Source organism: Hipposideros armiger, unplaced genomic scaffold (genome assembly GCF_001890085.2).
Source record: "Hipposideros armiger isolate ML-2016 unplaced genomic scaffold, ASM189008v1 scaffold_71, whole genome shotgun sequence".
Lineage (NCBI taxonomy): Eukaryota > Metazoa > Chordata > Mammalia > Chiroptera > Hipposideridae > Hipposideros > Hipposideros armiger.
The window spans coordinates 4,255,432-4,281,382 of record NW_017731421.1 but is presented as its reverse complement, the minus strand read 5'-3'; the positions used below and the strand labels follow the sequence as shown (position 1 = coordinate 4,281,382).

The 25,951-nt window shown below is 41.9% G+C and overlaps 1 protein-coding gene across 1 annotated transcript in view; it reads left to right on the top strand.

Annotated features, from left to right (window-relative positions):
• The first annotated feature begins 4,752 nt into the window (after positions 1-4,752).
• CUNH12orf75 (chromosome unknown C12orf75 homolog) overlaps positions 4,753-25,951 on the top strand; it is a 37,910-nt gene continuing 16,711 nt past the window's right edge. Inside the window, exons 1-2 of the mRNA XM_019642577.1 lie at positions 4,753-5,042; positions 20,415-20,439. Coding sequence (XP_019498122.1) covers positions 5,003-5,042; positions 20,415-20,439 — 65 coding nt within the window. The 5' untranslated portion in view covers positions 4,753-5,002. The remainder of the gene's footprint in view (positions 5,043-20,414; positions 20,440-25,951) is intronic.

Genomic DNA, 25,951 nt, shown 5'->3' with positions numbered 1-25,951 from the left:
ATCCCCCCAATTCCCCAATAAAAATCTTTTTTAAAAAATGTCAGTTACAGGATGAATAGGTAGCACATGCCATAAGAAGATGTTTTGAAACATGCTCAAATAGTAAACATGGAGAATGACAAGGGAAGTCCCAATATATTTCAAATCCCACTTTGTAGAGGTAACTCTCCAAGACAAATTAAAATTAATAGTAAAAATGTTAATACATTTTTAAAAGAAATTTCACTTGGAAATAAAATTCTCAGTGATTCCTGGATTACTAGGTAATGGAAGTTATAAAATATTTGTAACTAAACCACACTGAAAATACAAAATACTTTTGGGATGCAGCACAAGCAATATTTAGAAGAAAGAAAGGAAGAGATGAAGGAAAGAAAGAAAGAAACATAAGTTTGGTGTTTAACTCAAGAAGTTATAAAAGTAACAAAGTAAATACCAATTAGAAAGAAGAAAATAATAAAGATGGCTGGAAATACATGAACTGAAGGCAAAACAGAAAGAAATAAAACAGAAAAAAAATTAAAAGTGGACTCTGAAAACACCGATGAAATGGACAAATCTATAGCAAGACTGATGAAGAAAGAAAGAAAAAGTGCAAATAAATACTCTGGGAAGGCAGAAGGGAGTCCAGTCACAGATGTAAAAGCTCACAATCACCACAGGAAAATACTGTGAGCGATACTGTAGCAGACACAGGCAGTCGCTGTGTCTGTGTCATGATACATTATGAAATGCTACACTCTGATTCAACACGATATGGTATGTTATGCTAGCACAACCCTAACACTCAGTGGCTTAAACACAACAGAAGCGTCTTGCTGCAGGACCAGTGTGGGTGGGAACCTGCCAGAAGTAGTGCCTTAGGAATCCAGGCCGATGGAGGAGGCAACTCCTCCACATGTGCTTCCATGGTCCTCACAGCTGGAGAATCTAGGACTTTCCATCAAGAGCATATTCTTCCTGTGCAGCGGGCTTGGAGACCTGCTGCTCAGATGGCTCTTCAAGAGAGAACCTGCTGTGAGCAGTGAAGTTGGCGGACAGCACCCAGCGGTTGGCACTTCAGGATCTGCTGTTGTGTTCCAGCTGAGGTCCGGATCTCCTTGGGCAGCTTGCAGCCCATCATGGTTCCTAGGGCCTGTCTATCTCTGTCCAACCAGGGATTACCCGCATGGGCAATTTGCGTTTGAAGTTCCTGTGGGCTTTGGCCAAGACTTTCTCGGAGCTGCACCACAGTCAGAGCGTCTTCCTGCCCAGTCCGCTTTATGTATCTCGTCTTATTTCCCCCATAGGTGTCAGACCTGCAATGCAGCTGCAAGGCTTTTCCTGCCTGCTTTTTGATCCCTTTCCCTGTATCTTTCATAGTATTACCCGTAACAATCTCTTGCATTCCTGCCTCCTGACTCCCAGCAGACCAAAATTCATAGAGCCTCTACGTCATATTTCACTTTTACTCACGTCATTGGCCAAAGCTAGTCATCATGTCCACCCCCATCTTCAAGGGAGTAGGAAGCCAATTCCAAAACATAACTAGATCACATATGTGATGTCTTCCACAATCACTGATTAAACAGCTATTCATTATTTCCCCTTCCTCCTCCCCCCCCACCCCCCCCACACACAGTTTTGTTCAGGTGTCTATCCTGTATTTCCTGTCATGACTCAGGGGTAAATTGTAACTTACCAATGCTAATTACAATCATCCTGTTTACCTTCCCAGTGGTTGGATCAGGAAAGAGCATATGACCCAATTCTGTCCAATGAAATGAGAGAGGAAGTATCCTGGCTTTAAAAGGGGACAGGAAGGGGGGAAAGACCCCTTTTTATTGCTGAGATGTTGTGTGTGGGTGTGCCACTCAGAGCTGAGACAGCCATCTTGTAGCATGTCAACAGGGGAAAAAGAGAAAAACAAAAATAAAACTCAGGCTGGCTAGCTTTTGTGGAGAGCCTTTTGGGGAAGAAAAAGCATGAAAATTGAGTCTTATTTACTCCATGTTCTCCTGCCTCATGCTTTCTTTTTCTTATCAGATCAATTTCAGTCACACACCTCTTCTCTCTCCTTCACACCACATCAGTTCTTGTTTGAAGAATGAAAACAACCACTAAACGATGTGATTTAGCTGGCACGAGAAAGAAGCCAAAATTGACCAGTCAGGAAATGAGGCATGCATTAATAATTTTCTTTTGACTGATTGTTTTTAAAAACATCCAAATGCAATGAACTGTTGTCTATAAAATAAAATAAAGTCCTAAAAAGGAAACACTAGGCTACTCTTTTACTCCACATTAGGGAGAGGACTGACATTTATATGCCTGACACTTTATTAGGAACTTATCATATATTGTCTCATCAAATGACTTTGCATTGCTCTTTGAATAAAATTTTAACTCCTTACCAAACCCATTAGACCCAGTGTGATCTGGCCTACCTCTCCAGCTCCCCACCTCTATCTCTGCCTTAGTCTAGCCATCCTGGCCTTTTCTCTCTTTATGAAACATGCCCAGTGTGTTCCTGCCTCAGGGCTCTTGCACTTACCATTGCCTCTGTCTACAATGCTCTTTCCTTGGCCTCACATGTCTGATTTTTTCTCATCAATCAGGCTCAGCTAAAATACCCCTTTCTCAGAGAGCCCTTCCTTGACCATCCCTAAAATAGCATCTCTCCCTTCCCCCTAGTCACCTATTCCAGTGCCCTGCCTTATTATTTTTTTTCTCCATCACACTAATCTGAAATGAACTTTTGTTTGAGTTTGATCTGTCTCCTCTGACTAGGTTTTTCCTCTGTGCCCTGTCCACTGCTATATCTCAAGCATTTAGAAAAGTGGCTGGTACAAAGGTGATGTTCAGTGTACATATTATTTACAAGGGTCAACATTCTCCAGCCAAAAAACAACAAGGACATACCAGTAGTTGAACAAGTTTGGTCGATTCCTCATTGTAGTGAAAGAGAATGCACACCACAGGAAACCATGAGGCATCTCAGTAACAGGCTGTGCTGGGATGTTCTTTAAAAAAATCTGTTCTCTAAGGCAGGTCGGCTGGAATGGGGGTAAAACTGTAACTGGTAAGAAAGGAGTAGTCATTCATACTAGCCAGGATTGGGTGATGTTGGGTGTTTTTGTGGCTTGCCGGTGACCTTGTTTTTGTCATACTTAGTTAGGCAAGATTACTGAGTGGTCTTATTTTTGGTCTCACTTCCGCACTGTTGGAGTGGCCTTGTCTGACACTGTGCAACTGTGTTTAATGGGAGAGCATGAAGCCCTAGCTATGAGTGGCAGGCCAGTGTCTGGATGTCAGGGCCCATTTTCCTCTTTCTTGTAAGTGTCCTAGGGCGGGAGTCCAGTGTCAGACAGTCCAGAAATAAGCAAGAGTATTTCTGTTGGCTGTTTGCCTCTCCACTAGTTCTGGATTTGTGTGGGGATAGCCACTGAACCAAGAAAGTGGAGGCCAAGGGAGAGAAACAATGCTTCTAGAAGTCAGACAAGTCAGAGACATCCTTATTTGCCCAAGAATTAATTACCTACTCAGCACAAGTCCAGATATTGGATGGTATATATTTTGTCTCCTGAGTGATAGGATTATCCATTGCCGAGGTCTGTTGAACAGTCCACCAGGGCCTTGGTTCTGCTTCAAGGTTTTCTCTAAACACAACTGCATGGCTTTAGGAAAGCCTTCGAACCAGCTCCCAGCATCCTCTGGGCTCCTACAGCACCCTGTATTCTTCTGTGAACGTCCCTGCTATATTGTAATTAATTTGTTTATAATCAGCCTGCCTGGTTAGACTGGCTCCCACATGTTTGTATCTCTGGAACTTAATTTTAACAAAGGACTTGGCATAGGCTGGGCTCTCTATAAATATTAGATGGATTTAAAATGGAGATTTAATTCCTGGCTTGACTTCACCTCACAAAACATTTATTGAGTCTGTACTATGAGCCAGGAGGACATTATGATAAATTAGTTAGTCCTTCCCTTCAGGGAATTAGTATTCAGTTCTGATAGAGTTACGGAAAAGAAGAATAGCTGGCGGTTATTTAGGATCAGGCACTGTGTTAGGTGCTTTTCCTGTGTACCTGAGTTGTTATGGCCATTTTACAGGTACGACAACTGATACGCTAATGGGTTAGGTAACTTTGCTGAGGTCACAGGGCAGAGCAGAGATTGTAGCTTGGACAATCTGTCTGACTCCAGTAACACTTGCCCAACTATTAGGGTGAAACGTGTCATGTAAATTCACAATTCTGTCACTAATTCAAAGTGGAGGTTCCAGGTTATGGAAATTGTGGCCCTCCTTGTAAAGTGGAGTAGGTTAATATAACGAACGTGGGGGAAATTTATGTTCTTTATTAGGCAGTGTGGATTGGGGAACAGAACAACATTAGTTTTCTGTTAAATCAGAAATGAATTTCGGTTTGGCTTCAGACCTGAACATCACTCAGTCAATAACGTTTATTGGGAGCCCACGGTGCGCAAAACAGGTGTTCCTGTCACTTCCTCTGTCCCCACATCCTGGAGGAGGGAGGGGAAGTGGGGAACGGAAAAGAGAAGGCAAAGAGGATGTGGAGAGTGGGCAGGTGTGTATCCCCATCTCCTCCTCCGCACTCCCGGTGTGCGCGCCGGCCACGCCCCTCAGCCTCGCCCTCACCCCCAAACCCACTTTAAACTCCCGCCCCCTCTTAACAACGACCAATGCTGGGCCGGGGAGCCCACAGGAGGCTGTGGATTGGCCGGAGCCGCGGTTGCCGAGGTGACGGGTGTGCCCGGCGGGGTCCAAGAGCTGGGTGGGGGATAGGGGTACCCAGCGATTTCCGCCCTGGCTTGCCCCGGCCCGCCGCGCCCTGGCCCGCGCCCATCGGCGGCGGGAGGGGGCGGCCCCCGCTTGTCCCCTGGCCCCGCGTGCCCTCCGCGGGCCTCCCGCTCGGGGCGCACCGCCCTCCGCCTCCGTCACCGCCCCCAGGACCTGCGGCTGCCAGCTTGCAGCGCCGCGTCCCCGGCCAGCGGCGCGATGGGCTGCGGGAACTCCACCGCCACCGGCGCGGGCCGAGGTGAGAGCGGCGGGCGGCCAGGGGCGCGGGGACAGCGGAGAGGTCCGCAGGGTGGGCCGTCTCAGCGAGAGAGGCGGCGGGAAGGAAGGGTGCAGGGACCTGGGGCGGGAGGGCGTGCAGCCTCCTCTCCTTGTCCCCATTTTGCGGACTGGAGCAGTTCGCCCGCTTTTGAAACGACCGAAAGCAGGGCATTTCCTGCGAGCGGGGGCGGTCACGCCTGGACGAGGAGCGCCTGCCGGGCGGTCCTGCGGAGGGAGCGCGGCAGCACCGGCGGCCGGGCTCCCCTGGCTGGGCATCCTCCTGGGGGAGAGCTGTGCCCAGCTGTGGCCCCCGTCTGCGCCCTCCGCTCCCACACCCGGTCCCCCAGGGCTCGCTCCCAGCTCCTCGGAACCCAGACGCTGCACCTGGAAAGTGCAGCACAACAATTCAGGACTTTTTTGGTGGTGGTGCTGGGGGGGGATGCGAGTGGGATTGACAACTGCAAATAGGGCTCTAAAAATTCATCTGAGTCAGTCTTGATGCTTAAGACCTGATGGGCTGTTTGTAGGATTTCTCTGAGAGGCTGCAGCATATAGGAAGCTTTAGATATGTGTGACAGTTTTAATACTAGCAGTGATCTCTTCCTATATTTTTCATTTAAGAAATGAAAACATATTGAAACTTTTTTTTTTTTTTACACCACTTCGTTTTGTTGATTGACTGGCGAGGTCTTCTAGACTCCCGCAGTCAGCCAGGCTCTGTATCAAGTGGCTTGTTCCAAAATTCAACCCTTTTCTTTAGCCAAGCAGGCGCCTCCAGATTTGAGAGTCTGGATTTGTTTTGAATATTTGTTGACCTAATTTGGGGTCCGTTAGGATAAAGAACTTGTATCTCCTCCAACGGAGATCAATCAGATACCACATCACATCCCAACCAGCAAATGTAAACAGTGGTCTGATGCAGCAGCAACTCCTAGGCCAGTGGGATGCCCTGTCAATGAGTTCGTGACCTTGGGCCTGTCACTTCCGTTAACCCAGACCTTGGTGGAAGATGCAGTTTAAAATGCAGTTCAAGCCTTATTTGTTTGTTTATTCTAAAGTTTATTTTGATGCTCACATAATGAGTTCAGATATGGAAACCTGCTCAGTGAATTGGTCAAGTTTGTTTTTCTTCTGTGGCTCTCCAAGACCACACATGGAGTATTTTAAGAGAAGGCACTAAAATAGTTGGGATTCTACTCCTAGAGCTATGACTGAATCCAGGCAATGATTCATTGAAAAGTTTATCCCTTACAGATAATCTTCATCATCTTGAATTAAATTCCCATCCTTATGACATGCAGAGAGCCACCGGGGAACAAGCCTTTTCTGTTCATGTAACAGTGACAAGGTTAGTTAGCGCGTTCTGCTAAGGAGGGCAAGAACAGTATTCTCACCTGAGAGTGTCCAGAGAGCTCTGTGTGGAAACCTGGAACAATGTCAAGGCCACATCCCACGCCACGGATTACATCTTTCAATCTAATGTGCCCTGGGGCCCCATTCCATCCACTGTGTGTGCACCTTGCTTTAAAGAAGATTCAGGACAATTATCCATAGTAAAAAAAAAAAATTGTAGAAAGGATTTGTAACAGACATCCTTTAAAGTGGAGCTCCTTTAGTTCATTTACATTTTTATTTTTTAATGAAACTGCTTGTCAGGTTTGAAGACAAAGGGAGGAGTCCCATTTTACTAAAATCAGAATGATGATTAGGTATCTCTGAGATGGTAACATAAGAAAACGGGAAAATGTGATTCTCCTTACAAATGTTGGGTTGATTTTTTTCCTCTCTAGGAGCACATCTCTTACTACATCAAGGGAGGTATGGTTATATTGAAAAAACCACTGAAAGCTCATGTCTTCTCGATGAGTAGCCTCACTTTTGTTTATGAAAGACAGCTCATGCAAGAGCATGTTGTTCTCTCCTCTGGCTTGCTCTTTGCTAAAAATTACTCTGTGTTCAGAGCAGAGCAAGATAGCGAGCGCAGACTGTAAAACATTAGGAAAAGAAAACATCATGAACAGGGAGTTATTGCATCACCTCTTTCAGGGATCTGCCCTTGTCTTTGAGAAGTCATTCCCCAAACATTTTCCTGCCAGTGAATCCAACTGGCTAGCTCTGGGATTTGGTCATTGTTATTTTGACATGTTCTGTTAGCTGGTGGTAGGACTTCAGCTTCAGCAAGGGCATACGTCAGGATGGGAGATGTAAGGTTAAGGAAAATAAATCAGAGTGCAGAGGTACTTAAATTCCTTTTAATTGTGAACTTTGACATCAGCATCCAGTATACTCTTGACCAAGCTTTGTGGTATTGAACCCAAGCACAATGAAATGCATTAGACACGTGTTGTCCCAGTGCTCCAGGCGCTTATAATGCACAACTTCTGAAATGTCCCAGGAGTCATACAATTCAGTAGCCATGCTTAAGCTTTTCAGCATTAAAAAAAAAAATATGGTGGGAAGGGTGCTGAACTTGAACTTGAGCCTGGAGAGTGAGGCTAAAGCTTGACTTTGGCACTGTGCTGGCTGTGTTACTATGGGCATTTCATTTCACTGTTTTGCATTCCAGAGTGAACGCAAAATTATGGAGTGTACTGTAATTATTCTAGAGCAGTGACCATCCCCGCTCGGGGGAATATTACCACGTTGAAAATGAAATGTCTTTCCCTGAATATTTTTCTATGAGAACATGGCAAATCCACTTTTAAAGGATGTGTTAACACTTTATAATAATGCCCCTGAACCTGAAATCTTCATTATAAACCCTATTTTACTCTAAGTAATTCAGATAAAACCAGATAATAGTGTTTTCTTTCCCTGAACTATCTGGTCAAATGCCTTTCTTGGCTTTTGTCTGGTGGAACTGGTTAATATGACACATTGGTATTTAGTAGTGTACTTGAGTAAATTTGATTCTGTGTGTCCAGTATGTGGAAAAACCAATATGCAGTGAAATCGTCAAATAGCCAGAAGGCATCAGCCTCTCGATCAGTCAGGCTAAATTTCCTTTACAGAAGATTTCTAGCTGTGAACTTAACCCCCCCCCCCCCATTATGTGCACAGCACTGTACTCTACCAGGAATTTAGGGCAAGTGCCAGGGTAGCCAGCAATGGATGGTTGTAGAATGAAATCAAACTTTCTTGCCCTTGAGAAGCTGGTAGTCTTGATAGGAAAATTAACCATTTGAGAACAATTGCAAAGCGAAGTATAATAGAATACACATGAACATCCACGTGTCTAGGAGATGCTAAATAACATAGTTTAATCAGAGAAAGCTTCTGGGAGGAATTGAACCATCAGTTTAAATGGGATCATGAGAGCCATTTTGATTATACAATAGCTCTCTCCATTTTAGTGTTTTAGTAATATCACTCTTCTTATAGGAATTTGATTTTCCCCAACAGAACTATAGTAGGAGGAATTCTTGTATTTTCCATTCAGTGAAGATTCAGCACATTTTTCTTGTGTAGTCTAAAGTCTAGTCCCTAAACTATAGAGAAACATCTGGATTAAATAGTCCATTTTTTTAATTAGCTGAGCCATCCTGCCACCTGTTGGCAGCTCAGCGGCTGCTCAGCTTGGGCCGGGACTCGAACCGCTGTTGCTCAGAGCTCAAACTCTTAAGCGAGCCCTTAACCAACTGAGCCACTCAGCCGGCCCAAATAGTCAAATTTTTAAAGAGTTATATTTAACACTAAGGCAGGTAGCTTTTGCTCACTCAGTCTCTCACCCTCACCTCTCTGTCTCAGCAATCAGATTCTCTAGCCCTTTGTTTTCCTTTGAACATATTTCCTAACTAGGCAGAGAAACGAGCAAGCCTGCATTTGAGCTAATGATCTACAACAGGTCAGTCATTCCCTCTTATACAGCCACACATATAGATTGTAAAATGAGTCTGTAATATAAACCAGAAAATTTCTTAAAAGTTTGAATGGATCTGTATATCTTCAATAACCTATTTCATTGAAGGCTAAGGCTATAGCAATTGTTTGCAGCAGCAGAGTTATTTCAGAAGTATTCTGTTCATGATAGTTGAATTGGTTAGTTGTAGTTTTTCTATGAGAGGTATGTCACTGGCAACTATCTGACCATGACTTTGTGGGTGGTTTATTATCAGAATACTTCTATCGTAGTTCTTCTGCTATTTGTATAACAGTAGTCTGAGGAGGAGGAGTTTAATAACTATTTATCCTATTTTATCATTGTACTCAGGGAGTTAATATAATTGTTTTGGTTCTAATTATTTAGATTAGTTGTCTTCTCATCCTCAGTTAGATAATTACCATTCTCTTCTTTTGATGTAGCTGTATGGTCCAGCTTTAATACACCTATCAATGCTTTGGTAGTATCGAAATGCTGCCATTGTGGTTAGCATTAGTCCAGGCCTAATAGTGGGGGAAATGCTACAAAATTTTGTTGATATCATCAAGAAGTCATTTGTGATTTCTGGTAAAGATAGTGGAGTAAATGCTGTAATTGCCTTCTCTCACTACCACATCAAAATTACAACTAAACTACAGAACAACCATCATGGAGAATCACCTGAAATCTAGCTGAACAGAAGTCCTATAACTAAGGACATACAGAAGAAGCCATGTGGAGACTGGTGGGTGGGGCAGAGACGTGGAAGGGCTGGTCCCACACCTGTGTCTGGTGATTAAAAACCAGGAGGGATATCTTGGCTGTGCAGGTTCTGCCTTAGGAGCGAGGGGTCCCAGCTCTACACCAGCCTACCCAGCCCAGGTTCCCAGTGCCTAGAAGAGAAGGGCCCATAACTTCTAGCTGTGAAAACCAGCAGAGATTGTGGCTGAGTGAGACTGAGGGTGGCTGCAGTCCCAAGCGATACTCTTAAAGGGCCTGCACGTGGACTTCCTTGCTGATGGACTCACTTTCTCTGAGCTGCACTGCTGGGGCAGCAGTTTGAAAGGTGCTGGGTACATAGGGGGAGAAACTGAATTGTCTGGTTTCATGACAAGGGCTGGAGGGGCAGCTTTCTCCCTACAAGGAACACACCTGCACCACCCAGCTCAGGTGACCAGGGAGACTGTGCCACTTGAGTTCCAAAGGATACCAACTACATAAGGCCACTCTACTAAGACTGGGAGACACAGCAGCTCTACTTAATACATAGAAACAAACAGGGAGGCAGCTAAAATGGGGAGACAAAGAAACATGTCCCAAATGAAAGAACAGAACAAAGCTCCAGAAAAAGAACTAAACAAAATGGAGACAAGCAATCTACCAGACACAGAGTTCCAAACACTGGTTGTGAGGATGCTCAGTGATCTCAGGGGAAACTTCAACAACAAGATAGGAAACATAATAATGAAGATAGAAAATGTAAAAAAGAACAAGTCAGAAATGAAGAATGCAATAACTGAAATAAAGACTACATTAGAGGGAATCAACAGATTAGATGAAGCAGAGGATCGAATCAGTGATTTAGAAGGTAAGGTAGCAGAAAACACCCAGTCAGAACAGCAAAAAGAAAAAGGACTCTAAAAAAATGAGGATAGTTCAAGGGGCTTCTGGGACTACAGCAAGCATACCAACATTTGCATCATAGGGTACCAGAAGGAGAAGAGAGAGAGCAAGGAATTAAAAACCTATTTAAAAAATAATGACGGAAAACTTTCCTAACCTGCTGAAGGAAATAGATATACAAGCCCAGGAAGCGCAGAGTCCCCAAACAAGATGAACCCAAAGAGGCACACACACCATGACACATCATAACTAGAATGCTAAATTAAAGACAAAGAGAGAATCTTAAGAGCAGCAAGAGAAAAACAGTTAGTTACTTACAAGGGATCTCCCATAAGACTGTCAGTGGATTTCTCAACAGAAACTTTGCAGGCCAGAAAGGACTGGCAGCAAATATTTGAAGTGATGAAAAGCAAGGACCTTCAATCAAGATTACGCTACCCAGCAAAGCTATCATTTAGAATCAAAGGATAGATAAAGAGCTTCCCAGACAAGAAAAAGCTAAAGGAGTTCATCACCACAAAACTAATATTACAAGAAAATGTTAGAGGGACTTCTTTAAGATGAAAAAAAAAAAAAGATTAAAAGTATGAATAATGTAATGCAATAACTATATATCTATCAGTATTTACTTTTAATGTAAATGGATTAAATGCTCCAATCAAAAGACATAGGGTGTCTGAATGCATAAGAAAACAAGACCCTTACATGTTCTTCCTATGAGAGAGATTCATTTCAGATCAAAAGACACACAGACAGAAAGTAAAGGGATGGAAAAGACATTTCATGGAAATGGAAACAAACAAAAAGCTGGGATAGCAATACTTATACCAGACAAAATAGATTTTAAAACAAAGGCCGTAACAAGATACAAGGACCCAGTAATCCCCCTTCTGGGTATTTTTTTGAAGAGACCCAAAATACTAATTTGAAGGGACATGTACATCCATGTGTTCATTGCAGCACTTTTTACAATAGCCAACATATTGAGGCAGCCTGGGTGTCCATCAATGCATAAATGGATAAAGAAGAGGTGGTACATATACTGTATTTTGCCATGTAAAATATTCACTTTTTTGCCCAAATTTGTGAGGGAAAAATACGGATGTGCATTATACATGGATACTACTATATACTACCATATCTATATAAGTGTTTTTAGTTCTTTTATTTATGAGTTAAAAGTGTAACTCTAGAAATCAATAACGATATCCGTATGCATAGTAATACCCTGGAATATGATAATCGGTTCTATTGAACTTACGATGAACTTGCAATGACAAAGAGTTCTTATCCTTCTGTGATGCATAAATATCATAAGTTTGTTACCAGTACATAAAATTTTTTTGTACTTTGTATCTCTTCTTGTGTTTTGTAATTATTTGTTACATAAAATTTCTTGTACCATAATATGTTAAAAAATAAATGCTAAAATCCCTTTATTTTATATTTATAAATATTTTATGTTTATAGGTACAAAAAGAAATACCTAAATGTAAACAAATAAAAATTTGAATTAAAAAATTAAAATGAAGGATTTTTTTCCCTGAAAGTTTGGGCCAAAAACGTGGGTGCACATTATACATGGCAAACTACAGTATACAATGGAATATTACCCAGCCATAAAAAGGAATGAAATCTTGCCATCTGCAACAAGATGGATGGACCTAGAGGGTATGGTGCTGAGTGTAGTAAGTCAGATGGAGAAAGATAAATGCCATATGATTTCACTTACATATGGAATCTAAAGAACAAAATAAATGAACAAACAAAGCAGAAACATCATAGATACAGAGAACATTTTGAGGTTGCCAGATGGGAGGAGGGTTGAGAGGATAAGTGAAAAAGCAGAAGGGATTAAGAAGTACAAATTGGTATTTACAAAATAGTCCAGGGGAAGTAAAGTACAGCATAGGGAATATAGTCAATAGCATTGTAATAATAACTGTATGGTGTCAGATGGCTACTCGACTTATTGGCGTGATCACCTCATAAGTTATATAAATGTCTAATTAGTATGTTGTACACCAGAAACTAATATAATATTGTATGTCAGCTGTAATTGAAAAATTTTTTAAATTATTAAAAAAAAAAGTCATTTGTATCTTGTGCTACTTAGCTCACTTAGGCCCCAGCCTCACCATCCTTCTTTCTGTTCTGTAAAAATGCTGAACTCTCTCTTGTATTCTCTCTGTTTGAGACAGTCTGCTGGAGAGGTGATATTTTGTTTATTTAGTTATTGTCTGTTTTGTTCCCCTTCCCCAAATGTAGTCTTATAAGAGCCTCATGCATCTTGTTCTTAGTGTACCCTTAGCCTCCAGACCAATATCCAAACTTTCAGTAGGATTTTTTTGGCCCTCAAGTTGATTTGTTGTTGTTGTTGTTGTTGTTGTTGTTGTTGTTGTTGTTGAATGAATGAGTATATTTGGGAAACAAAGATGATACAAAATTAAGTCCCAAATTGTGTGGGCACACTGTAACTGATCTAGCAATTGAGAGGAGGAAGCAAAACCACAAGCAGTCAGGGAAGCCTGCCTGGAAGAAGTGAGATTTAATTTAATTTTGAAATATAGGTAAGATTGGAACACGCAGAAAATGGAAGGAGGGCCTTTTTAGTGCTCTGTGAAATCATAGGGACAGATAATGGGCATAGTGCATTTCAGGGCACTGAGAAGTCTGGCCTGACTGGCTTTTGGAGTTCATCTTGGTTACAGGGTGTTGGGAAGGAGGTAAGAATGGTTATGAGGGAGAGTGAGGAGGACAGAGAGGCAGGAAAGGCTCGGAGTTGAGAGTGGGCTCTGGAGCCAGAAGGCCCCAGTTTGAATCCCGCTTTTGTCATTGGTTAGCTGCATGACCTTGGGCAGCTTGCTTACACAGTCTGTACCTTAACTTAGTTCCCTGTAAAATGGGAAAAATTAACCGAGTTAATTAATGTACGCAAAGTGCTTAGAACAGTGCCTCGTATATTGTTAGAACTCAGTGTGCCATTCACTATTAATATAGTTAAAGACATTCATAACTGGTGTGGAAGGACAGAGTGCGCATATAAGGCGACATAAATTAAAGCTGCTGTCTGGAATCAGCGGGAGTGGCGGGTGCCTGGAGCTGTGAAGGTGTTGATGTCAGAGACCCCTGGGAGACAGCCAGGCTGAGGATGGGCTGTGTGTGAGGAGGAAGGAGGAGGGGCACGTGGAAAGAAACTGTTAACTCCTGGGTAACTGGAGCGAGATGCTACTGCCACTAACGGGAAGGTAGGAAGATGCAGGTGGTCAGTAAGCTCTTGGATGTACCATGTTTGAGGTACTGCTCCTGCATCGCCATGCGTGTGACAGGATCAGGAAGTTCACCTGTTCCAGCTCCCCAGGATTGACCTTGCCACCACGTGACTGGTTCCTAAAGGTGACCTAAGTGCATTATTCAGTTCTGCCATGAGCTGCTACAGCTCAGTATAGACATGCCTTAGATTATAGCAGATAAATGTCAGTGCGTTACTTTAGGTCTGTACTTATGTGGCTGCCTTTATTTTCATTTGCACCTACCCAAGGTGTAGCTACTCAGCAAGGAAAACCTGTAAGCAAAGAGATTTTCTGTAAGAGCGCCCATGTTCATTAACATAATTTTATACTTCTAAGACATATTGACCTGAATTTTTTTTCTCCATTATTGAAAAAATGACTTATGAATGTGTCTTTGTTGACTTCTTGAAAGATAAAAATTGCTTTGGATGAACTGAAGAGCTGTTGTTCTACTTCTTTGGGCCAAAGTGAGACGATGACATAGTTTTAGAATTCTTGTGGGTCAGAGGAGACATAGCAAGCTGTCAAAATCAAAGAGAATTTTGTTTATCTTTCTGTAGTTTTGCTTATACAGTTCTCAGAAGGGCTTTTTAATAAAGCAAATAAGGAGTAAAACATTCACGCATATTTTTATTATTTCCCATAAGAGCCATAATCATTTACATTTCTGATTACTATGCTGAGAGAGGAGTGATTTGAAAATGTTTAGTACTTTTTAGAAACGCTTTATATGTATAATTGTATTTTTTGATGTGTGTGTTTAAAATTGTTTAAATTATCACCACTCAGGCTGAGAAAGAAATACGATTTAGTATGTAATTTAGCAATTCATTTACTTGTGTGAATATTTCCAGTATATTACATAAACTGTATAAATTGCTATAGAATAGTGATGAAAAAGTCATTAATAGACTATTTTTTCAGTCGATTAAATGTAAAAATGTATGTGACCTTTCTTTAAATATATAATTTTTTAAAAATATTAGCATTTGGCATTTGTGAGGAGCTCATAACAATAAATATATGAATCTGAAAAGTATTAAAAACATCCTGGGAAGTATGGCTCACTCTTATGAACTTATAAGACTGGTTAGATTGCAAAGGAACATCTGTCTATAGGAACCCAGATGTTATACAGAGGGTGCCAAAAAATTATATACACATTTTAAGAAAGGAAAAAACTATTAAAAGTGTAATACTCAATATATACCAATAACAACAGATGAATACAAGTCATATATATACATTTTTTTTGGCACCCTGGTATATATATACTTAAACCTACTGAACTGATGTAGTACCTTGCAGCTGGCTTGCTTTATCATTCATTAAGAATAAAATTTTGTCTGTTTTTGTGGAATGTATGATATGTTAATATACAATTTAATTCTCCCCCAAGTATTAAGTTTGCTCTATATTTGTTTTCAAAAGAGAATTTCTGTTTTGGAGAGGTGGAGTGGACTGGGATAAGAGAAGGGTGAATGGTGACCTCCAAAAGCTATGCCCATGTCCTAACCCCTGGGATGTGTGAATGTTATTTTATTTGGAAAAAGGGCCTTTGCAGATGTTTAATTAAGGTAAGAATTTGCAAATGAGATCATCTTCGATTATCTGCCCTAAATCCCTAAATCCAATGAAATGTGTTCTTATAAGAAACAGAAAAGAAAGCAGAGATACAGGGAGGAGAAGGCGATCTTGGAACAGAGAGGAAAGTGGTACCAGCTAAACAATGCCAAGGAATGCTGACGGCTGCCAGATGCACAAGACAGGCGTGGATGGGTTCTTCCTTCGGGCCTCTGGAAGGGGTGTGCACTGACTGACCTTGATTGGACTTCCGCCTCTGGAGCTCTGAGGGCATGCATCTCTGTGTGGTGATTTCTTACAGCAGCCATAGGAAACTAACGCAGAAGGTTGTTCTGCAGTTGTTTGGGAATGGGGCCAAATAAGAAAATATAGTTGAAAAACTCTATACCTGGAGTATAAATAATTATTTTAAACTAAATACAGCACAGTTCAATCTTGGTGTGATTCATAGAGCACATCAAGGCAGTTCAGAATCTTGGTTACTTATTAAGATACCAAATTTTTATAATGCATGTTATAAAACATGAAGAATACCTGAAGTTTTTTTTTTTGTTTTTTTTCCCTTCTGATACCATCCAGTTCTCCAATTCTGTGACATCAAATGGGTGTCCTGCAGTTAGGCTGGGTTCTGATACTCACTACCAGGAGTTAGTGTCAGTCACTACAGGTTTAGGGGCTCAGGTCCCCCAAAATGCTCCCACTTCAGACACCAGTCATAAGCATTGGGTCCCCAAGTTCTTCGCATTTCTATCCTCTTGGCCACAAATTTGGGGGTTCCCACAGCCCCCTTCCTCAGATTTGATCATTTTCTGTGGCTCACAGAACTCAGGGAGGTACTTTAGTTGTTTCAATTTACTGCTGATTAAAAAGGACAGAGATGAACCGCCATCTGTTCTTCCGTATGGAGAGACGCATAGGGAGAGGTCTGGAGGGTCGTGAGCACAGGAGTCTGTTTCTACGGAGTTGGGGGTGTACCACCCTCCTGGCACATAGATGTGCCTCCCAACTCGGAACCACTTTGAACCCCCGTCATTTTAGGGGTTTATGGAAATTTCATTAGGTAGGCGTGATTAGATGAAACCATCAGCCATTGGTGATTAACTCAGTCCCCAGCCCCTCTCTCCTCCCTGGAAGTTGGGGAGTGGAGCTGAAAGTTCCAAGCTTCTAATCAAGGGTTGGTTTTTCTGGTGACAGGCCCCCTTCCTAAAGCTATCTAAGGTTCTGCCAAGAGTCAGCTCATTAGAAGGAAAAAGGCTCCTATCACTGTTATCATTCAGGAAATTCCAAGAGTTTTAGAAGCTCTGTGCCAGGACCTGGGGCAGGAGGGAGGAAGGTGGGGGGAGGGGGGCAAAACCCAACTATCTGCATGATTCTACAGTCAGATTAGTAAGTGTTTTGAATGTTTGTCTCTGCCTCTCCTACCTGACTCAACGTGGCCTCCTCTTTAAGTCCTTCATTTAGAGGTTCTGTTCATCTAGTGTTCAGGGAACTTCCGAGGTTGAATATCTTATAAATTATTTGTAATTTTGGTCAGCGTTTTGAATGTTTGAATACATTGGACTTGCTATGCATTTTTAAGCAACTGAGACTTTCAGACTCATGAATAAAATGTTAAAATCCTTTGAAATGTGTAAAATAAAAGCTATGCACAATCACTGTGAAATGAAGTGATATGGGGAACAACCAACGATGTTTCAGTGTGAAAGAAACAGTTCCTTTCAGAAGGAAATGTCCTTCCTTTCATATTCTAAGCATTTACAATTACTTTTTGTCATTAGAACGGCAGATGATACTTTTCTGAAAGCATACCTCCCCCCACCTAATTTTTAGGAAGGTATATAAAAGTATGATAATCATTGGTACAGTTGGAAAATAGTCATGAAATCTTTCGACCCACAAAAATTCTAACTGTGTGTATTTTCTGGTGCTTTATTCCACAAGGAACAGTGTTACCTTCCCTCATCTCTATTTCTCCTAAGGCCATTGGATTAATGCACCAAGGCTGTGCTTAAACAGGAAAGAACCGTTCTGGCGGGAAATAAAGTGTTGCTAACCCCAGGCCTGGAAAGAAGTAGACACGCCGCTATAAATATTTGTTTAATAAATGACAAATCACATGACCCATAAACACAGTTTAATGCAAATAGGATTTTGGCGCTATTGAATAATTCTAGTCAAAGTATTTTTTGCATAAATTAGAGTACAGACCTCCATCTGGTTAATTATAATCAATATGTAGGTGAAGTGTGATTAAAATGTTGCAGCGAAGGTAATGATAATTTTTCTTCTATTTCTAATTTTATGATTATATACTTTTGCAGAAAATTGAGATAGTTCATCTTTTATATACCCAGATATTTTGATAGTTTTGCAATTTCCAGCAATTACATTTTTTTTTTAAATTCTGAGAAGTTGTGTATTGGGGAGACATGTTCTACCTGCCCTGCTGATAAGCTTATTATTAATACCATATTACCTTGCGTTGAAGAGGCACATTTTCTTCTCTTGAAAAAAAAGAATGGTGCTAAGTGAAATAAGTCAGGCAGTGAAAGACAAATACCGTATGGTTTCACTTATATGTGGACTCTAAAAATAAAACAAACTCAGAGAAACAGAGACCTGAGGGGTGGTTACCAGAAGGGAGGGGTTGGGGGATGGGTGTGAAGGGGTAGGGGAATATAGTCAATAATACTGTGATGAGTTTGCAAGCTGAATCCTAGAATTAGTGGGGTGATCGCATTGTGAGGTATAAAAATGTCGACTATTGTACACCTGAAACTGATACAGCCCATATAAGATTGTATACCAGCTATACTTACATACTTAAATTTAAAAAAACAAAAATAAACAAAATGGAGCACATACTATAACCGAGTATATATAGTACTTGATGTAGGGTTTCTGACTTCTTTGCTCTCCCCACCTTTGTAGTTTTTAAATAGATGGTGCCCTTTACGTGAGGGACATTTGAGAACAAAGAAATGATCTCTGACTTCCTTTTGGAAGGTAACACCAGGCATCTGCCTTGGTCCTGCTGGGGTGGTAGATGGTGAACCCAACTAGGAAGACGCCCTGTGGGTGCCGGGAGCTGGCGCAATCAAGGTGAAGTGGATGGCGGGCTCCTAGTGACTGATTAACATTAGGTAGTGATTAGACAACACGGTGCTGTTTGGAAACTAATTTCACACACATTATTGCGCTTTGCCTTCTCAGCTGCCTTTATCGGCCCAGTATTAGAAATGAAAGCAGGGTGATTTATTGACTGTTAGACGAACATCGGAACAAGGACTTTACTCGGACCTTCTGCCTTCCAGTTTCATGGTGTTCCTTCCCTCCCAGCCTGCAGATCGTCCCTGAGATGGAGCGGAATGGCTTCTGTGCTCTGCTCTCCCTGTGGGCTGTGCTCCACGGCCCTTCACCTCTCAATGGACTCACGGTCCTCGTTGTGATCTCCTTTTTAAGACTTCACAGAATCAAAGTTTGTGCCGCCTCTGGTTCCTCGCTCCCCGGACCGCAGCAAAACACTCAAACATGCCCTATCATTTTCCACGAAAATAAGAAGGAGAAAAGGAGGGTGTTATTTTCACTCTAGAGTTCCTTCCAGATTCTCAGGCTTGTTTTGATTCGGAAATAAAATGTTCATTTTCATGGGTTTTTCGTGGCACCGATCCTTCGTTTATTTTTTTTTTCCTTTCAAAATACTCCACTGTTGGCAGTGTTTCTCATGTTAAGATTTTTTTTTTAATTTTAGGGTTCTTTTGGTTTTATGATCCCAGATTCCAAAGCAGTTTTAATTTATATAATTTAAATGGTAGTTGTGACACAGCAGTATTACTCTTCCCTGAAGAAAGGAGCTAAGTTTGTTACACAATTCAGGTTTGGTCAAAGCCTTGAAAGTATTTGTTTGAGATATATTGTCTTGATTACCTTTCTGCTCTGCTTTGAATTTGCAGTAACACAGATCCTAAATTAATGTCACTGGGGCATAGCTCTTACAATCGTGACAATAACTTTTCCTTACTTGCTTACCTTGTAGCACATCTTCCTTTATTTTCACATCTCTGTGACTTGTGCATAAGTTGTTTTAATTTCCATTTCATAGATATGGAAATTGAGATATTAAGTTAAATGTGACTGTTTTAATAATAACAACTTAGCTATTTTTATGTGCCAGACTTTGTGTTTGTGTTTACACATTATTATTGTTTTTTTTTTATCTTCACAATAACCTTTGAGAAAGGTACTCTCATTACCCTCATTTGACACATGAGCAAAGTGAGGTTTTAAGAGGTTAAAGGACATTGAATGCCGTGTTGATAGTAAAGTTGGAAACAAGTTGTATGATGTTAGATAAGGATATTAGGGGGAGGAGGTGTGGAGATGGGGCCTTGTGGGCAGAGAACCTGCAATCAGTGATAGGATCGGGGTCCAAAAGAGGGGTTGTTTCTGGCATGGGGGTGGGGAGCAGGAATGAGAGGGTTCAGTAACAAGCAGGGGCAGAGTTTTTAATGTACGTAACTCCTTTTGGAGCTAGGCTGGTGTCCTTGACACTTCCCTAATTCACTTAGGACGGCACTTCCATTTTGTTTTGTGACTTTGCTTTGCTTTGTGACTAGTGCAGAGTGTGACGTAACAATCACGGAGGCACCAGCTTAGAAGGGGTGCGGCTTAGAGAAGAAACTATTTCTTATTCCGTCAGTTTCTTTATGTGTAAGATGAGGAGGTTGGATTCGGTGACATGTAAAATCCCTTTTAGAACAAACACTTCGTAATTTATACGCGTTGTTAAAAGTGGGCAGAATAAGTTCGAAACTTAAGATTTGAATTTTATGATTGTCTGGCCCTCCTTTTTCTTTTTTTGAAATAACCTTTAAAAAAAACCGTCTTCTCAACTTGCCTCTTCTGGAATATTATTTTAGTTGGGTATTGAATTAAAGTTTTTGTAGCAATGCTATCACGTTAATGCAAACTTATCTCTTTTTTCCCCCCCTAGGACCTGCAGGAGCAGCTAAAGATGTGTAAGTAATTAATATTATGATTTTAAACTTTCTCTGAGGAAGACACTGGTTTTCATAATTATGACCTTTAACTATATGGATGTATTGCTGAAAAGACATGGAAATACTTTCTGTACGCTGCACACATCAAGATTATCATTTGGTTTATGACTAAAGTGCTATTTGAAGAATGGTATTTGTCACTTATCGTTTTAGCCTTTCAGTTGCCCTAGCCCTTTAACTCAGAACTTTAAGGAAGAGAAATGTTCATGGTTCCAACTTCTGTAGAGTTTCTTCTAGTTAAAAGCAACAGACTATGGGAGAATTAAGTGCACAGCTCCTGTGACTATGCAGTGCCTTACGGTTAGCCAGTGGGGAGAGGCTGGAGCTAAGTATTTACCAAATGCACAGTCAGTCATTTTAAAGGCGATAACTAGATATGTGAGTGAATGTAGATGACCATGCAGTGTAGCCAGTCAATACTGAGTTGATCTTTAGACCAAAGGACATTTAATGAAGGGGCCTCTCTCTATGAGAGCTTTTCCGGAGCTCAGAAACTCTTTCAGGATTTCCATGTGCCCCTTCTCTGCATCTTCTTACCTCTAATCTAGGTGGAGTAAGGACTTGGCAGTAGTTGACTATTTAAGAGTGTTTTTGGTTACCATGGAGGGTGGGATCAACTCCTGCCCCACTCACACTCCAAACTGGTTTGGTGTCAAGGCGGATGGTGCCACACACATACCAAAAGAGTATGAAAATATTTATTACTCACATCATTTTCGGGAACGAGCAGTGAAGGCACCCAAACTGGTCCATCGTCTTGAGTGAAGGAAGGGATGCATCACTTTGGTTTTTATTGGGATTGGGGAGTGGGGCTGGGAAGAAGGCTCCTGTGCATGGTGAGACTTGAAGCTGTCAGTAGTTAAGCATCAAAAATAGAGTCAGACTTTTTTTTTTTTTTTTTTTTTACAAAGAAGAACTCAGAGAAGATTGTGATGGGCTTGTAAAGTCTTTTGGGAATTAAATGTGCATTTTTATTTTATTTTATTTATTTATTTATTTTAAGCTGAGCCATCCTGCCACCTGTTGGCAGCTCAGCAGCAGCTCAGCTCAGGCCGGACTCGAACCGCTGTTGCTCAGAGCTCAAACCCTTGAGCGAGCTCTTAACCAACTGTGCCACTCGGCCGGCCCTAAATGTGCATTTTAAATGGGACTTTAGGTACAAAGGAAGCAGTGTAGATTGCTTCGAACTCCTGGTTGCAGTGTTTCCGTTGATTATGAAAACATTTAGCCACAATGAGTTCAGCATCCTTACCTTATTCCTATCACTGCAGTGACTGGGTCCCTCCCGTACACTCTCCTTTGTTGCCAGATTAATTTCCTCAAGCATTCTCCTGCCCACTTAGGACCTTTGCTCACAAACGATTCATTAGCCTCCATTGTCCACTGACTGAGCCCAGAAGCCTTTGGGACGAGGAAGGCCGTTTATGTCTCAGCCTTGAGCTGACCCACTCCGCATGACATGGAAGGAAGCACGAGCAACCAGGGCGTGAGCAAGGTCAGGGACGGAGAAACGAGCTGCCGGCCTGCTCGGTGAGATAGCTCGGGGGCCAGGCCCGCCTCCTGTTTCCTCTCTTGGCTCCGTGGCTTTTGCTGTTCCCTCTGTCAGGATTGGCCTTTCCCCAAATTCTGTTTGTACAAATGTTATCCGTTTTTCTGGGCTTACAAGTCTTATTCCTTGGGAGGAGAATTTCCTGGATCTCTCAGCTGGATATAGTGTCTTTCTCCTTTGAAGGTTTCCAGCACTTTGTACCATCTTATGATTCATCATATTGGGCTTATTTTGTAGTTATTTATCTTCTTGCCTTGTCCCCCTTGGAAATGGAGGGAAGTGAAATGTCTTCCCTATTTCAGTGTCCCCTGTCATTATTAGTAACATGCTTTGAACATGTTAGGTGTTGAATGAATTCCATCGTCTCTCTTCAAGGAGAAGGAAAGGAAAGGAAAATCCAAGGATAATGCTGCAGTTTCAAACTCGAGCCAACCCACAGAGGTGGCATGGGCTAAGGGAGAAGAGAAGCCATGGGCTGGGCTGTGGTGCCACACGGGTCCCCTGGGGGGCGGGGCTGCAGTTTCGGTTGATTAGCGTAAGTAATGACTGAGTCCGAGTGGAAGGGAGTGAGGAGGAAGCAGGTGTGCTTGGTCTTCCATTTAATGTCTGGCAGCATTAAATGGGAAGATGTTGGTAGCTGAAAGACAAAGCATATTTTTAAAATATACTGGGGGTGCCAAAAAAGTGCATACACATGACTTGTATTCACCTTTTGTTATCGGTATATACTATTACAATTTTAATACAGTTTTTTTTCTTTCTTAGAATGTGTATGCATTTTTTTGGCACTCTCTGTATATTTCTGTTGTAAAAAGAATGCCAAGACAATTTGGAAAGTACAGAAAAGTGTTTTTTCAAAAAACAATCAGCTGTTACCCTACCACCAGACACAACCATCAGTAATATTTGACACCATTTTCTTCCATTTCTTTCTGATTACTTCTGCCTCATTGGGTGTATGTATGGTTTTGCATATTGAAGTCTGTTTCTCTTTTTTTATTTAATTTTTGTGTGAAGGAGACAGAGGTGTGTTTATAGGCTAACGGGTAGGAACCAGTAAAGTTAGAAAAGCTGAGGGTGGTTTGGGGAAGAGCTTATCTGTGGTGAGGGGAAAAAAATAACTGATGGAAATAGACCCTAGAACAAGCGACAAGAATTAAAAGTTAGAAGGTTAACCATAAAAACTTGAGCTAAGGAGGAAGGCATGGGTGAAGACCTCTAGAAATTTAATTACCTTGAGGCAGACTCCCATGCATGGAGTGAGGCTTTCTTTTTCTCTCTCCCTCTGTCTCTTCACAATTAAACCACAATTAACCACAGCGCAGTAACATGCAGAGCAAAATAGAAGTGAATTCAATGTGATGACATTTGGCTGCTTTCACAAACCTGCAAAAATAAGCCATGCTCTTTTTTTTTTTTTTTTTTTTGCTTTTTTAAAATTTTAGCAAATGATCTTAGCTATTTGGCACAAATAGGTTGTGTTGGGATATTTTTGGTTGGACATGGCAGAAGCCCAGCTTAAACTGGCCTAAACAAACAAACAAAAGGAATTTATTGGCACGTGTAAGGGAAAAGCTCCAGGGGTTTGGCTTTAGTCGCAGCTGGATCCAAGTGAGCCAGTGACAGGAAGAAACTTCCATCTCTGCCTTCCTGTTTTTGGCTCCATTCTTAGGCAACTTTCCCCAAGTGGTGATGGTGATATATCTTATCAGCTTAATATTTCCTGTGGAAAAAGGGCTTCTCTTTGCCTGTGGCTTGATTAAAAGTCCTAGGGCTAGGCTCTCGGTGGCCAGGGCACGGGGTCATGTGCCTCTCTCTGAATTAGTCAATGGGCCAGGGGAACATGAGCTTCTCATTGGCCAGGCCTAGGTCATGTGTCCACTGCAGGAGCCAATCAGTGCCATTAGCTCCACCCGACCGTATGGCCAAAAAGTGGGAGAGTGGTAGTTCCCACGTCAAAGAAAAATCGGGATACTGTTACCAAAATGGGGGGGCAATTATACCTGGGCAGGCAGAAACAAAGCATGTTCTCCATCTAGGTCAATTTTCATGTTATTCAAATAAAAATCTCTTTTCATTTAAAATTTTAAGCAATATGTGTAAGAATATTTTTAAGTGTGTTTCAAATAAGGAACAGTATTAGATAAGTTTAGTCAAATTTAATAGATCCTAGCCACTCAATTTAAGCAAGATAATTCAAATACTTGTTTCACTTGAAACTTGTAGACATTTCATTAAGCCCCCTTTCTTGACAAAGCACTTTTATTGTTATGGAAGGTGACAACTCGAGAGAAAAATATCTTGGAATGAGTTAGCATAAAACACGTTGAAGCTCTTTTTTATAAATGAAGTTATGGATCTCCAATCTTGAGTTTCCCTGGAATCTTTTATTAATTTCCTGTGTCTATAGCACCTGTATCAGTTGAGCTCTTTCTGCTCCTTGCCACAAACCTGAGGGTGTCTGATGGAGTCATGTCTCCTCTGTGAGGGCAGCAGACGGGGCAGGGAAGGTGAGATGGAATTAGCCTTGTAAAAACATGTATTTTGGAAGCAGAGAGACCCGCATCTAAACTCCCTGCTACCATTTACTAGCTGTGTCCTTAGTATTCTTATCTGTAAAATTGGGATAATAGCAAATGTGCAGGGTAACCATCTTCATCATTATAATCATCATTCTCAGTTAGTTTCTCATCTTGATTGAGGACTGTATGCCATATAGCGATTTCGAGCCCTTCAAGTTCAAGTACACTATCTCATTCTGTACCTATGACAATCTGATGGAGACAGTAATGCTGTTTCATTTTACAAATGAGGCGATGAGGCATAGAGCAGTTAAGTAACTGCTCAAGGGTTATGATGAGTATGGGTACTGTAGATTCAGCATCCTAGGATAATGATTAACATTATGCTTTGCCACCCTGCGGTACATGGTATAGAATTATTTGGTGGTTTAAGGGTTGTTGAAAAGATTTGGCAGAGGGTCTGTCATGAATACCTGGATGGCAGAAGACCCAGTGCACCGAAGGCTTTGCCGTGGTTAGAAATCACACAGTCCTACTGGTTGCCCATCAATACACAGTTCAGCTTTCCTTGGGTAGAACCCAGTGGAATAGGAGCGGGAGGACAGAGAGCAGATGGGTGAGTTCATCCCGGGATAGAGAGGGAGAGGTGGTGACCAGCAAGTGTTGCTAAAATGCTTGCCTGCCGGGCACGTGCATGTTAGAGAGAGGCAGGAGGGACACTGGGGGCTGATGAATGGGGATAACCGGGAGGGTAGGCAGACTGGGGGTGACGGTGCAACAACGCAGCGGCCTCTTGGGAATGGGAACCTCGGAAGGAAGATGTTTTTCCTTCTTAGGGAGTGGGGTTTTCTACTCTACAATGTCAGAGGTGAAGTAGTTCCAGGAAGTAAGCTCCTCGGAGCAGCCACGAGAGTGCGTTATTAGAGCAGCAGTAGAAGCTGGGATAGAGGAAGTCAGCAGAATGGGGAGGAAGAGGTCGACTGGGTGATTTTCGTGGATTTTAAAATTGTCGAAGATGAGGATGGTTATGAAGAAAGCCAAAATCTTCAGTGCGTTGGGGCTGTTGTAGCGAGGTTTGGAGGCTAAAGGGGAGAGTTTCTGAGTGAAAGTGAAATTGGTGCTGTCTGAAAGAGGTCCGTGGGGAGGTTGCGCGGGCGTGCTGCTCCTTCTGTTTGGAGACACAAGAGATGTGGGAAAACCAGCTGCATAAGCTCCAGGTTTTGAGAAAAGGGATACCATCAGGGAAAAGCAAGCTTTCTTTTTTTTTTTTTAGATTTTTTTATTGGGGAATTGGGGGATGGGAACAGTGCTGGGGAACTGGGGGAAGGGGAACAGACAAGTTGCTGTCGTTTTGTTCTTCAGTCTAGTTGTGGAGGACGTTGCTTCACTGGCCCAAGTT